General features: G+C 41.8%; 1 protein-coding gene across 2 annotated transcripts in view; it reads left to right on the forward strand.

Moving 5' to 3' along the window:
• Positions 1 to 243: 243 nt before the first annotated feature.
• LOC143041493 (uncharacterized) overlaps positions 244 to 16,581 on the forward strand; it is a 41,385-nt gene continuing 25,047 nt past the window's right edge. Inside the window, exon 1 of one of the 2 annotated variants that reach the window (XM_076213439.1) lies at positions 244 to 490. In XM_076213439.1, the coding sequence (XP_076069554.1) occupies positions 398 to 490 (93 nt within the window). In that variant the 5' untranslated portion in view covers positions 244 to 397. The remainder of the gene's footprint in view (positions 491 to 16,581) is intronic. The other variant, XM_076213440.1, reaches the window with a different exon arrangement.

Below are 16,581 nucleotides of genomic sequence, written 5' to 3' on the forward strand. Positions count from 1 at the left end.
TCTATCCTTACATTACCAAATAAAGAGGCATAAACAAGAAACTATTATGAATCATAACCACCGATCCTATCTTAGTCTTCAAGATGGAAATCCACACAAATCTGGTTGCAAGCGGAGGAAGCATAGGTTGGAGCAAGAGGTTGAGTAGAAATAGAGAGTTGAATGAGGAGGAGGCGGGTGAGGGGAGGAGGAGGAGGAGGAGGAGGAGGAGGAGGAGGACGGGAATCTTATAAATAGGGGCCGCCCAGTGTTCCGTCAGGGAGTTTCACCAACAAAGCCGAGGTGATCACTACCACCATCCGTTCTCCTTCTCTTCCCCCCTTCCGTCCAGCTTTGCCGTCCCTTTTTTTTCTGTTATCGTTGTTATTGTTATTGTTGTTGTTACTGCTGGTGGGCGATGGGAGAGAAGGGTGACAACATGACGCCGGAGACGGTGTCCTTGCCTCCGACCTACGCCCCGTCGGAGACCTACACAGAATCTCCTCCACCGGTAAGTCAAAGAGGAACTTTTTGTTGTTCTTCCAAAAGGCCGTGTCCCTCGGCACTTCGGAAGAAATCTGAGTGTTCTCTGAAGTATTAGATATACAGGGAGAGGGCAGTGGGGATATTTACCTATCTGAGAATTATTTGCACTGTCGTGATTCAAGAGACCGATTGAGCCTAGTCCACCTACTGACTCCATCAAGTCTCCTTTAAGGTGTTAAGATTTCTAACAAGTGACTGAGGTGTAGCTTACTTGAAGAATACTCCCTCTAGCCAATGCCCTGACCCCTTAACAAGCGGCATGTCCCTGTACAATCGATCTTTACGTCAGAGGAACTCAGCCACGCGTGGCATCAGTGATCCTTGGGGTACGCCAAAAGGCTAACAAGGCCTCAGTGAAATCAAAGTGGTCTTCACCTTCACCAGACCTACAGCCCTTTCCATAACCTCCACCAGACGACCTCTCCCAGAACTAACCTCCCTAACTCCTCCCTTAATCATTCCTAACCCTAAGTCGCTCCTGAAAGGGAATTAGTTTATACTCTTCAGTACTCTCAAGTCACTTCATAAGTTTCCTCTTGGTTAAAGTCCTATTTTCATTGTCCTCTTTCATTAAGTTCTGGGGAGTCTCAAAGATTAAATGGAATAATTCACGCACTTTCTCAAATCAGTTTTCCTCACACACACACACACATACACACACACACACACACACGAAACCAACACGTGATCCAAGACAATGGTGAATTTACGCACACATTCAATCTTCAACATCGAGCTGAAAATATCTGGTGTAAGCAAAAACAGAATGTATAGAGTTTCTGTAGTACGTAAATGGATAGGCAATGTTATTTTTAACCCCCCCCTACTCAAACAAGAGTCTATGTGAATTCGGTTGGGAAATGATACTTCGTCACCTGTTGCGTGAGGTTTTCCTTCACTCACAAAATCAAAAAGTGTGAAATTTGACGCGTAAAAAGAAAGAAAAAAAATCCTGTCCTCTCTCAGACTTTCTTGATTTATTTTGATAAGAACAAGACAAAATCAAAATGTGTGAAACATGACGTGTAAAAAAACGCTAAAATTTCCTGTCCTCTCTCAAACTTTCTTGATTTATTTCGATAAGAACAAGACAGACGAATCTATGTATTATTCCAAAACTCATCATCCTCTCCCAAAAGTCACCATAATTAAGAAAATAATCTTCTGCTGCAGCTGCATCAACTTAATTTTGTTTACAAGAAACAACTTTAACCACAAGGAAACTACTGTATACAGAGACATAATAATAATTCAAACCCGAAACGTGCCTTTACATAGTTTTAAGCTATGCTAGACTCATGCCTATTGTCCTCACCAATAAATAGACTATTTTATTCGGTTGAAAGAGTGATATCGTCTGCCGTTAGCCATGATAATATATACGACGTTGGCTGCCAAGAGAGAGAGAGAGAGAGTTTCGCTGTATCAAGTTGCTGCAAGGAAAGTGAAATTCGAAAGTCGACCGCCATGCTGCTGCGCTGCCTTGGTGACTCGACGAGAGAGATGGAGAGAGCGTCAGGGTCACGCTCTCTTCGCTCTCCTTGTGGAAAAAGAGCATTAGATCTATGTACCCGTGTGTTTACTTAATGGTAATATACAGGAAGAGAACAACACTCGCAAGATCCAATCTTTTACTCTCCTATGATCACACTTATTCTAAAATCACCTTTACAACAAAAATCAACAAACAATCGTCAGTTCCACTGCGTGCGTGTGTAAGCGCTAGTCTATGAGCAACATGGCCGGGTACAAGCGTGTGACGAGGCAACGCATGCGCGCTGACGCGTGTGATTACCATGCGTCCTATGTTTGCGTCTATGGGGACAAACTATGGCCGAAGGGGAAAGTTTCTGTTGATGGTCACAAAATCACAGTCCCTTCCACACCTTTACCTACGCCCCTTCCATCTGTTAAAGCACACCTCCCCCCCTCTTTCGCTCACAACACAACATTTCGGAGAGTTACCGACATGTGACCGTTTAAACCGTTATTTCCCGTGATGGCATCTCCTAACGGGAGACTGGTCATGCTCAGATCAGACAATTCGGACCCGCTTTCCTAAAATAACGTAAAGTACGTTCACAGTTCCAAAAGACCGTTAATCGTCTACTCTTCCCCTGTGTTTATCACGCTAAGATAACTATCCATGTCGACTCTTCAATTAGTTAGTACTCGGAATTTTTCTTGTTCGTGTGAGGGGGAGAGGGGGTATTTTTCTTCACAAGGGACAATGAAGACGAACAAAGTATTACCAAGGAACCCGGAAGGACCTTGAATTCAGGCCTACCAACCTTTCCATTCTAACCATTCCTATTTATTCTACATAACCTTGAGGTCACAGATTCGAGAACTTTCTCTAACAAGTACATATGCTTTCTCCAAGTCCCATATATTTTCATCAGCATCCTCAACAGGTCATCCTCAGTGGCTGAAAGATAGCTCAGTTTTCACTGGTAGAGAGAGAAATCACTACACTCCTGAATTCGAATGTTGTGAGAGTTACAACTGTTGTACTCGAATGGATGGTAGAATTGATTCCATGTCTGCCGGTTTGACCTTCCTTTACTCAGCTGAGGAAAGAAACCTACGCCAGGGGGCACTTGGCAGCATCCAAAAACCGCCACCTCCACTTATATAAACTCCATTAATGCTTGATTACAAAAATCACCCTTTACCTTTAAAGACTTTTTAAATGTGGGTCATGGATGCCTCTGCAACTTGGCAGCCAACCCAGCCGTGTAATTCTATTTTGCTTATTCGTCTTATTTATTTTATTTTCTATTTAATTTGTTTGATTTATTCTTTACTTTTGGGGAGAGAGGGATGCTGCCCCTTAAAAACAGAAGGAAAATCCGTCCCCTAGAGGAATTGTTCTCTAAAATGAAACATGTGAACAAATCAAACATTTGTCAATGATTAAACCAGTGTTTCATAACCTAGGGTGTTACTAGCCCCCAAGGGAGCCGAAATAAATCGTTGGGAGATGCTGGAGAAGTCTGTTCCTTGTAGTAATGTAGAAGCTGTGGTTCCTCTAACCCGATATATAGATACTGCTACACTACCTAGACCTGATTATATAGGAGGTGCCGAGTCGAAAAACGTCAAGAAATTCTGCATTAATATCTAATTGCTTCGTATTTCATTCTCGATGTCACACACTTATTTCATTTAGGTAAAGAGAAGTTCCTTAGACAAACGAAATATTCCAAATACATGAGGACCTCGAAAACACTATTTACTTTATACAACCCTAGGGTCTCATTTCGGCTGAATAAAATCGCCTTACAACAGAATATTATCTGTAATTGGTCACCTGTATTTAGTTCTGTGAGAAATACGGTAATGACAACAGTTACTGACGTGATAGACCTATTCTTTCATAAAACTCTGAACCCCCAAAAAGTCTTGTTCGCATTCCCCAGTTTCCGCAGCATATACTCATGTTTCTCTTTTTCTCTAGTAATAACTCAATATTAAGGAAGGTCCTACACTTGGTTGGACAACCTCAGCCCAAAAACTTGACGGACCCAAGAGCCTTTGTCTACTGAAAGATGGTGGGGGATGAGGGTAATTGCCCTTTGACATTTAAAGAAACCTTCAAGCGGCACGGCTTGATATATGACAAGACTTCTCTACGGTCGAGAGGGTGACTGTGACTAACGAGCCAAAGACATCGATGTCAAATCTTTACCGAAAACCACGCAAGACGACGTCGACGCAAAAATCATATCTTCCTGGATGCTGGTTGGGGAGACAGAACGTGGCAAGGACAACCCCTTGACGTCATCCTAAGTTGTAACGGTTTTCGTCGTTTTGGATGATGTTCGACCGAGGACAGTTGGGGGAAACTTCAAAAGAATATATTGACTGGAACACTCATGTGGTGTAAAATGAAAACGGGAAGAAAAATCAAAATAAGCCAGGTGATCTCTTGATCCATGAAAACCTTGATCGATGAAATAATGCACGAAACCGGATGAGCAAACTAGAGGCATTAAGAGAAACACAAACCTACTATCAGAAATTACTGTGGACGTGATGACGGTGGCAAAAATCTCTATAGATCATTGAACATCTTAACAGTAACTGTTGTCATGGACGACTGAACACCTCGATAGTCCCCCGTGATGAACGTTTACCTCCTTGAACATGGTGCCGTGCTTATGAATTTCTGTTCATGCTGTGGTGGGTCGACTCCGGTCTAAAGGGTGGGGGAGGGTCTCGATCGATCCGGACCTCATTCAACCCAGAGACAACCCACATCAGCTGCACATAATCGCTTGCCATTACCCGGAACTGAAAACAGACACAAAATTCATGTGTTGAATGGTCTCAAGACACGAACATTTTACTTGAAAGTCTATTTTCATAATTACCGTGACTGTGAAAGCTAGCGCGTTCTAGTCCAACAAGAAATCACGGTTATATTAATTCGACAGCTGTGAATGTTGCAATGGTTGTAGAAACCACACAAAAAAAGTTACAAAAAACGACAGAGGTTGGCAAATGTATCCACCTTGGCCGCTGTTTACACTTTACAAATGAACCGGAACATGGTACCGATCAACGCAGGAGTACCCTGACTCCCGCACCCATTATTCACGACCTTCGGTGCGTGGTCGTGAAGGATTAACCCATTTGAGGACTTGGAATATCATGCCGGATGCACACTACAGGGATCACGGCCATTTCGCACTTGTCTTACCGCGCGACAAGCGTTGGTGAAACCGAAAAACCGCGGGAGTCTTGACAACGGCAATGGCTGCTCACCTCTCATCTGTTTGTGACTTCGCGCCAAATTCAAGAATCCACGAAAGGAAACTTTCCGCCCCATCGACGCAGTGACGTCCTTAGCAAGTATATCGTGACTAACGCCAGGCGACTTCATTAAGAAAGACTAACTTCGGGATATACACAGAACTAACCAAGTGGCATTGCAACATAAACACCTAAACTATATGCTATGATCTGACAATTGTTTTCTTTCACCCGACCTCGTTATGAACTATCATTATTTGCCACTATAATATTATGCAAGTCGTCTACAATGAACCTCGGTTTGTGGCTCACAGAGGAAGAACAAGTCTCACCGACTCAAACCCCACCCTCATGGTTCAGGCACACATTTCAAGGCGAGCCACACAGCCTGCATGGGAAGTTGGGTGGAGGGGGTGGGTGGGGAGGAACGGAGAAAAATGGTGAGTTGAAAGGAGTTCCTCTTTTTCTCTTAATTCCGGTTCTCAGTTACCTTTCTCTTTAACCCCTTCGTCTACCTCCTCACCTACCCAGAGGATCCATATATGGGATCTTACCTATCCCATAGAGGAGCAAATGCATTTCCCGGATATCTTGTTTAGGAGTATCATCCACTTCATCCGAAGAAGCGTCTGCACTCTAACATACAACAGAGCAATATGGTACAAATCGATACAGTGCAATGCAACACGATATAGTGCAGGAACAAGATCGACAAAGACCAGCTGTAACGGGCGATTCCGTCATGCACCAATGCCCAAGTGCTTCCCCTGCCATATCCACCTCCCTGGTCCACCTTCATCTCGACGCTTGATGAAAGTTCATTCTCGTGTCTGCCTACACTTTCTGCTCACGAAGATGATTTACCTTTTGATTTGTGCGGGAGTGGAGGTATCTAGTCAGCTTCCCGCCACGCAATTTCCTTTAATTAAAAAAAAATTTCGACACCCTAAACATCCACTCAATTAGCCCGTTCGGAAGTGGTGTGATTATTCATACACATCCAGGTTATTGCTATGTGATGTTATTCACTTCAGGGAACACCACCCTCCCATCACTCCCTAATCAAAGAATCAGGATAAAACCAGTTTGAAATTGTTAAGACAAGGAACAAGGAGGGTAGAGGCTAATCCTGCCTTTCCCACTACCACTACCACCATTTAACCACCTAGAAGCTCGGTGAGGTGGCGTTGTTTCTGAATGCCACGAGGAACCTGCTGACGTCATGTCGGTTGCAAATGATACCGAAGCGGACGTCTGTGGGAAGTGAATTTCACAAGTGACCTGAACGCTCAGACTAGGATGGCGGCTTCGGATTTCATGACTCGAACGGTTAGGCTGGGATGACGATTGCGAATTCCATCATAGTTTCGAATGCTGTGGTCTCACATGTCGTCACGTATATTGATCCCACACCGTAGAAGCAATAAAACTGAACATGAACAACGGTACCGACAAGCTTCGAATTGGCGAGATCAACGGTTGGCAACATCACCGGATGGCAACAGCATCTCAACCGTTGGCGAATGTGAGGTGGGGGGCGATAGCGAAAGGTCGACATCGATGACGTCAGCAGACATCGAGGACCCCTTCTGCCATACTGAAGGCGGTAACGAGTATACCAGGTGTGCATTTCCTGCAGGCCATGACTCAAGGACCGGTTTTGAATGCGCTTCGTAAAGCTTACCTTCCTCCGTCCCCCCTCCCCTCAGACATCATCTTATCCATTCCCAGTCCCAAAGTGGGAGTTCAAAAGAAAACGGAATCTTTAGGCACACGATGAGCCTGACCACATAAAAAAAGGAGTGATGATAGAATCCTTTCTCAATACAGACCAAAAGAAGAGGAAATATTTAGGTTCAGAATGAATCTGGCCACATAAAAAGGAAACGATGATGGAGTAATGAAAACAGGAACTTTATTACTGATTACTCTTTCTTCTTTTTCATCAGTTACCAATCACGTTGATAATATCCACTCTTTGTTCTATACCAGCTGTGACCATTACTACCCATCACACACACCGTTACAGTATCAACATCGAACTGCGTTGTTTCTGACACAATTTCTTCATCATCTTTTCCTCACACACACACACACACCAAGGGGGGTTTCTCCCTTAATGTGCATCACTTTCGTTGGGTGAAATCGCAAGGATGCTGGGCTGAGGGTAGTCCCCAGAACGTGCAATACATTCCCAAGTAGGCGGGCAGGTAGGCAGGCGGGCATGAGACGGTAGCTTGTCTCCGACTGGTACCAACTCACCACCAACTCTCACCCGTTCCCTCCGCTCCTCCCTTCCTCCACCTCCTCCTTGTCTTTGCTACAACTCTTTCTCCTTGAGTTCTTGCCACTGGGGTTTATTTTCTGTCCTCCATTAAAGATAAAAATATCCTTGCTCATTTTATTTCAAGACCTTCGTGCTGTCACTGTTGTTGTTTGATATTTTACATCGTTCAAAATTTTGTCTTATCATAACTCACAGGAAATTGTGTTTAGTCGTTTTTCAATTCCTCTTGCTGCTCCAACCACGTTCTCGTCTATTCTCACATCACATCTTCTCCTTCCCTTCCATAGCTTATTTTACTCATTTTCCTTGAGCCTTCCATTCACTCCTGCTTAATACTCATGGAACACTGTCTTCATCTATCTTGTCCAAATTTCTTCATTACAATAATGAATTACAATGGGTTACAAAGGCAAGATATGCTTACAGGGGACTTTTTGGTCTGTAGAGAGGTCACATGTAGACAAAAAATCGAGAGGTAAAGAAACATCCAAACAGGTTTAATAAAACGAAAAACAAAATTATCAACTAACAGACATGACGTCATATCGCTTCGGTGTTTATCCAACTGCACCTTCATACTTCGACCTGTACTTCACTCCAACGCCTCAACATCTTTACATGTTTCGTATCGTCAGCAGCCAGATTTAATCAGGCTGAAGGCAACATTCGTGCCGTGGGCGTTAAATTAAGAAACTCTGAATAATTTTTCCGAAGGAATTTGGTAGATAAGAGCACCTAATGTATTTTTCTCTTTTCTCCTATTTGTTAACCACAGCACTCCTATCCTTAAACTTCTCTTTTTTATTTTCTCTTCTCCTATGCCTAATGCATTTCTCCTTCTCTTTCTACTCTACTCTCAGTTTCTTCTTTTCCATCTACTTCATCTATCCCTGTTCATTTTCTAGTCGTTTTCCTCCTCCAGTATCCATCTTCTCAGCCTCACCCTCCACCCCTTCCTCCCTTAATTTCTACTTCTATTATCTATTCTATTACACCTTCCCATCCTTCCTCTCTCCCTACCTCCCACTCTCCTCCTCCTCCTCGTCGTCTTCCCTTTCCCTCTGCTCTTCCCTCTCCTCTCTGTCTACGTCGCAACCAACCAGCCCGACTTTTTCCTCGACTGCAGTTTCTCTTGACACGTTTTCTAAATGCGAGCCGTGTTTCCTCCCCCACTCCCTCCTTTCCTACTACCTGCTTCCCCCCTCCACTCACTGCCACAGCCTAAACTCACAAATGACGTCTTTCAGGCACTTAATCCCAGCTCCAGTGACCGATATACTTCGTTAAATATTGTAATGTCGCCTGGCGATTTTATTCAGTTAGAGGAAAAATAATTGGCGGCTGGATTGCTATGCATTTTCCTTGCTGGCGTCATTCAAGTTTATTCAGCTAAGACACTTCCATTTTAAATGATTGATGCCTTTTGCATCTTTATGAAGTCTGACTCCTTTGTGTGTGTGTGTATATATATATATATTATACATATATATGTATGTATATGCATATTGGAGTCAGTATCTTAGAATCATCGATGGGATGTCAGCATTTACATAGACAAATCATGTTCATAATAACGCCCCGTAGTAGGCTATAGGACCATCAAGTTCTCTACACTTCTATAGGCAAACTGCCACAGGGGAAGTTTCAGAATACGAACAACATGTGGATAATCACAAGCAACCGACACCCAGTAAAAGTCAATCGGGTTTCAAACTGGGGTTCCTTTGTTCAACATTCCGCTGCTCTACCAATTGACCTATTATGCCATCATGTTCAATTACCACTGTAAATTGGTAATCAAGAACAATGGAATGTGTGTACCATATGTCGGTTTTGGTGAACTGTATGTCGTACACTGGTATCCAAAGCTTTGCATCGAAGTTGCATATGTCGCGAACGTCATGCAAGGCGGTTGTTAGATGATGTATGCATGATCAGCAACTGAACTTGGCAGTTGCATGATCAGACATACACCGTCTCTGTTATATTTCACTAACACGCAAACACATTTTCCACTTCTTTTTGATTTGCATTTGAAAGATCTATTTTTCCTATAGAAATGTTATGTTTGGTTAAGTTAGGTTAGTTTAGCTTATATTAGGTTAGGAGCTATTGGGCAACATAAATTTCTTGTTAAACATCCGTGCTTGCGTGATTCTGGAATTCTACTAGCGTCTCCTTCAGGATGTTAAGGGGCTTTAATGAGCAAGCACAAAGAAATTCCTTGGACGTGGATGAATATCACATATGACATCATTATCACGTACCCAGTGATTCCTGTTACGTATCGAGCCCTCTGCGAGGCTATTGGTCAATCCCAGAACAATGACGAAAGGCTAGCCAATCACGCGCTTGGCGACAAAAAGAAAAGAAGGAGAAAAAACGAATCACGTTCAACCGCTCGTAAAAAGACAACCTCGACTCCCGCGACCAGAAGAATGACTGGGCAGGTGACGAAGTCTTTTGACCGCGGTTCTGCTTCCGTTAGCAACAAACTTGAGACTCATTATTTTTCAGGTCGGATGAAGTCATGACGCCTGGCACCATGAGGAAAAAAAAAAAAAAAAAAAAAGTGAGGTTATCCAAACGTTTACTTAACCAACACATTCTCGGTGACCAAACTAATGTTTAAAAAGGATTACAAAGGCGGAACATGCCGATAGGAGACCTTTTGGTCCATAACGAAGTCGGATGCAAAAAAAAATATAATGATAAAAATATATATAATAATATAAATAATAATAGATAAGATAAATAAACGCATAGGTATAGCTAAATAATATACAGACAGGTAAATAGTAAGTGATGATAAATAGACAGATCACTAATAATAAATGAAAACCAACCAAATAATAATAAACAAACAGACAAATAATAACAAACGAATAGGCATGTTTTGTCACTTCCCCCCCCCGCACACACACACACACACACACACACACACACACACACAGCTATAAAACAACTGACCCAATCACCCACCGTATGGCCCCTGGCAGTCTTCTTGTCTTCAGACTGGTCTTGCAACCCTCAGCCAAGTAACTGCAAAGCATTAAACCCGTCAGCAAAGAGACGATGACATCATCTGGCTTCAAAAATAATAACTTCACTTACCAGTTCCCAGAACCTCAACCCAACACTTCGCCAAAAGCTTCCAGGAGCTGTCTTTTAGAGTCCTTCCAGTTATCTTCTTCACCAATGAAGATTGTGCTTCGAGTTCTCTTGTTCTTATACATGACACAAGGTTTCGAATGAAGGCATGAAGGTTGTGGTGACCCAGTTTTGTATGACCAAAAATGACTTCTAAATTCTTCATACGTTTAGAAACAAAAACGCTGATTTCTGTAAAGGATCTGAACAAATGCTGACGAGTTAGACAGTGTACAACCCTTCAATAGATGAATAAAATCACATGACGACAGCCAGAAACTATTCAAAGGGTGATCCTCACCGTCTGCATATTAATAAACATTCACAAATAAGTGTTTACGACAGAAAGAAAAATCGAGAGCCACCTAATTGGGACTATACAAAGACATTTCGAATCTTCGATATCGAAAAGCCATTATAAATTATCATTATATCATTATCAAAAGACCTGACCACATCTCATAGACGGTGCTGGCCGTTCTTGTATATTTATTCCAGGCTGGCGCCAAACAATTTCATTCAGTCCAAGGAAGACCTCAGTCTTTGGACATTTTTGTTTTTGGTCTTCCAGTTAAGACTGTTGCTGTGGCCGCACTCGAGTGGACCCCAATTTAGAAAAAAAAGGGGGTGGGGGGTTATGACAGTCGATAAAGCGGTTCTCCACCATCACAAGGGTCTGGTCAGCCCAACGTCGTTACGTAACCGCCGGTTACCCACGGGAACTGAACCGTTAAGACGTTCACTGCTTGGGCAACTCGTGACAAATGGCGCGGACACGCGGAAACGAGAGAGAGAGAAAAAAAAACAGAGAGAGAGAGGGAGACTCAAAACAAGGAGTCATCAAACCTCCACTGACTAAAGCCTTTCTCACGTGACTCTAAGTCAAATGAGTCATCCCGTGATGCACGGCGAAACACTTCTAAGTCTGCCAAACGTCAAATGATTTCCGTAAGGTGACAGTCACCAACCACATCATGTGTTGTCACGCCTTTATTAACTTCAGGTTCTTTGTCAGTCAGGTGGAAGTCAAAATAAAAACCTGAATTTGTTTACTTTTTTCATTTACTCCACACCCGACCTTAAGGAAATTATCATCCTGATGTAAGCCAACATAGAAGGCTGAATTTGTTTGTCGTTATGTTTGTTTACTTCTGATTTTCCTCCACACCCGAGCTCGATATGGACCAAAAGGTCGGCAGAGGAGGTGGAGTGGACTTCGGGTGATAAAAGAAACATGTGGAACCTCATCAGTACAGTTAAGAAAACGAGTTCTTGATGTATTTAACAACAAACTCAACGCGAGAGTTTTATGGTAAATGGAAACACTCGGGAATTTCTTTACATTTATGACCATGACCGTTACTTTCTTGGCTTCTTCTGTATAATCTATACCGTTGTGCTGAGGCTGCACCGTTCTTCCACGGGGTAGTCCAGTGATCCTGCAGTGGACTTTCAAGGATGAACACAGAATTGTGGAACTTATTTTCGCTCAGGAAACGTGTCTACAACTCTTGACCCATCCACATACCCAAAAATGAATAAACAAATAGATAAATAAATAAATAATAAATAAAATAAGAATATAAACAAATAAAATATAATAATAAATATATAAATAATATAAGAATACAAATAAATAAAATATGATAATAAATGAATAAATAAAATAAAATTCTACTAAGACAAGATCAGCTAGGCCAGAATTGAGAGAAGAGCGAGCGGCCCGACGTGCCGTCATGTTCCGTAATATGCGACAGGTCTGTCTCGTTGTGAAGGCGCTCCAAGGTGACTTCAGTGATTCCACAGCTGCCTCGGGGGACACACGGTCAGCTGTGGAAATGCAGAAGAACTGTTTTTGGCAATTTGCACACACACACGTACATTACATGCATACATATGTAAGCAAAAATAACCACCAGTAAAGTTAAACTATCAAAGTAGACTTTTCGCACTTGGCACAGATGTAACTACATGTTCTTAGTCTAATTTTTTTAGTGATTATTCCTGTATTTGGAATACATGTTTCAAGTGTTTGATTGCAATATATATATATATATATATATATGTATATGTATGTATGTGAAGGTGTATACACTATTAGTAGCGTCGCTTTCTTTTCACCTCCTCTTATTTATCTTGTTATTTATTTGTTTGTTTATTAAGGCCCATAAACTTTCTCATTCCTATAACTTACTTAAATCATACTTAAAACAACTCCCTTCGAATCCCTTTTGAAGTGTTGCAACGCCATTACCGGAAACATCATGTCCCGGACACTCCCACAACTTTGCCAAGGCTCCAGGGGAGTGGGGGGGGAGTCAGACTCCAGGACCATGAATCAACAGATTCCTCTTCGCCACGATTAAGCAACTTTTAATGTTTATCCTCGCTAATGCAAGACGATTCAGCCAACAGGTCCTCTTGGACCAAAAACTGGGGTTCCGGTGGCTTAAAACACTGTTCAGACTGAAGTCCGCCTCTGGGCTGAATAGCATTGCCCTGTATTAGCCAGAACAAACATTAAAATGTGCGTCAATGTAGTTATGGGGACAAAAACGCGTAGATATAATTAACGTCATGCTATTGTGACGTGTCAACACAAATACCCTCGTGTATATATATATATATATATATATATATATATATATATATATATAATTGTTGTATCAATATTATTTTGCTTACGAAAAAAACACCTAAATTACAAATAGAACTACCGTACATAGAAATATATTAGAATTTATAAAACACATGGTACACTTGCATTGTTCCAATGCATGACGAACCAGATTCTGACTCCGCAAATGCACATGGCGACAGCAAACACAAGCTCTGAATTAGCAAACACTTCTAGCGACATCTGGCATCCGTGGAGAAATGTGTGCACAAACAAAACAACGTTGCGACCGCACGAATGACAGGTATACACTGTTACAACGAATGCAGACGAAATATGTTCACAGATTATATTAATTTGTGCACAATATTAGTTTACAGTAAGCTGTGACTCAGTACCTATTCATCCAATTGCGATTTATACTGTAGATGGAGGATGAACGAGGCAGTATGTGTGTGTGTGTGTGTGTGTGTGTGTGTGTGTGTGTGTGTGTTTACTTAATTGTATCTAATTGTATACAGGAAAGGAACAACGTTGTTGGGTCCAGTCTCCCTACTCTCCAATTAATCATACCTAGCCTTAAATTGGGTGTGTATGTGTGTGTGTGTGTGTGATTCACCTTGGTCTTTGGATCGTGACCGACTGCCGTTTCCCTCCCGGAAGAGAGCTCAGAGCTCGTATGACCGATCTATGAGTAATGCTGACTTTACACGCACACACACACCCAACTCCCCACCCACGAGAGTTGGAGTAACGACTCGAAGCGCAGCGGTACTGAAATTATTTCAGCCCTGGGCAGGATTCCCGAACCCGGACCGCCGAAGTGACAGTCGGGGACTCTACCAACAGCGTGTGTGTGTGTGTGTATTTACCTAGTTGTATTTTACGGGAAGGGGAGCTATGCTCGTGTTATCCCGTCTTCATATCTCATTTTATCTAAACTATTTTTAAATTCATGTATTGTTTTTGTACACACCACTTTCTCATCTAACTTGTTCCAAATGTCTATTACTCTGTGAGGAAAGCTGTTCTTTTTCATATCTCATCTACAGCTGTCTTTCTTGATTTTCTTTCCGTGTCCTCTTGTATTTCTATCATCCCATTTTATTAGATCCTCGTGTGTGTGTGTGTGTGTGTGTGTGTGTCCGTGCGTGAGTAACAGCTCAGGTGGAGAACCATGATATTCGCAAACCAGCTGTAAGCGTGAGAGAAGGGAGCGGTGCAGACTCGTCGTCAGGCAACGGCAGCGCAACTTAATCACGACATGGCAACTCATTCCTCAGGATGCCAATCATCTCCATCAAGGCCAATCATTCATCATTATAATTATTTTTTCCTGTAGTTCTCTCGACATCACCTCTCTCTCTCTCTCTCTCTCTCTCTCTCTCTCTCTCTCCCTCTCTCTCTCTTGTTCCTCAATGTTCTTCGTACCCCGGAATGTTGGTCTGCATTGGGGACAAGCGAACACAATCAAACCTGACACTTATTGTACCGCAACATTGGAGCTAAAATCAAAACTCCGGCTGGAACGAACACAACTTATTCACGATTTACGTTCATTGGTCCGCAATGAAACGGGATTTCAGAATTTTAAATCTACTCTTCTTTCAGACATGACATTGGCAAATTTCCATACATGTGCAGGTGTACAGCAAAGTATGGTTTGAAATTTCATATATAAAGACGCACAATGTATTCTTTCTGCCATGTTTATGTACGTATAGACGATAGAATACTATATCAATGTAGGATATGAAACGCAGAAGAAATCACTTGAACGCGTGATTCTAATTATGCAACAACAACAAAAAACAAAAACAAAACAAAAAAATAACAGAAATGAGACCGAGCGCTTTCGTCTATTCAGAAAATGTCTGAACAGACGAAAACGCTCGATCTCATTTCTGCTATTTTCCTTGTGTTTTCTTCAGCATAGGATATGAAACTTCATAAGGGCAGGTGTTAAGGAGTTTCCAAAACATTATGAGGAGTGAAAATGCCAAATGTTGTGAATTTGAAAAGATGGTAGACGACTTCTCATCATATGACACAAAGGTGATATGATATTTGATGGTTCGAAAAATAAACAAATTGTAAACGAAGTCTTTTCTATTCAACCGAACTCAGTCGTGTATGTGTGACCGGGGCTTAAACTACAGTCCAAGAGATCAAAAGTCACAGTATAAGAGCGCTGGAAATTACATTCCATGATCAGAGTCCAAGACATTGTAAAAAACGGCAGAGTCCAAGACATTGTAAACAAACGGAACCAAAAGAATGACAATGTTAATATATATATATATATATATATATATATATATATATATATATATATATATATATATATATATATATGCATACATACATACATGTGTATGTATATATATATACATATATATATATATATATATATATATATATATATCAATCCCAATACTCAAAAACCCAACACAGTATATAAAACCTGATAGAGAAAAACACGATGAGGAAAAAAGCGCCATGCGACTTCGCAATTCAAAAATACAAAGACAAAGCGTGTCCAGGAAAACATCACGCACGCTCATGCAAGAATGCAAAAACACACAAAGAAAGGGTAGCGCTAGAGATTGTGTAAAAGCAACCTCCCCGAAAGACATCCACAGATGGCGCACGTGTACAGTAAAACATACATTTGCCTTCACTCATATGTATTGCAATGTGTGTGTGTGTGTGTGTGTGTGTGTGTGTGTGTGTGTGTGTGTGTGTGTGTGTGTGTGTGTGTGTGTGTGTCGTAAGTTTACGACTTCGCAGACTCATTCATATTGCAAACGGTCATCATAAAGTGATAAACTTGCCACGACCTTGTAAAAGACGCCAGCCAACACACTACTTATAAATGAAGCCAACTGTACCTTACCTGGACCTTTCAAAGGACGGCAAGCTATTCATCCAGTCATATTCCACAGTTTCAGTGGATGAAAGTCTATAAACAGAGAGAGAGACACACAAAAATGAGTAAGATGAGGGAACGATGGACGCTTTATTAAAGGCGTCACATTGGGCTATTTTTCCTCCTACTGTTGAAGCAGATTTGCAGCCGACAGCTTTCGGGAAGGAACCTGACATGCTGGACGAAGGAAAACCCTCCAGTATATCAAATGACATACTATTCAATTATTGAGAAAATAAAATAGTTTGCCATAGTGGATTTTACGGCGGAGAAAAGCTGTTGAGATGGGCGCTACCGTCGATTATTCGGAGGTTC

This window comes from Oratosquilla oratoria, chromosome 31 (genome assembly GCF_046742065.1).
Source record: "Oratosquilla oratoria isolate Oo_2021 chromosome 31, ASM4674206v1, whole genome shotgun sequence".
Taxonomy (NCBI): Eukaryota; Metazoa; Arthropoda; class Malacostraca; order Stomatopoda; family Squillidae; genus Oratosquilla; species Oratosquilla oratoria.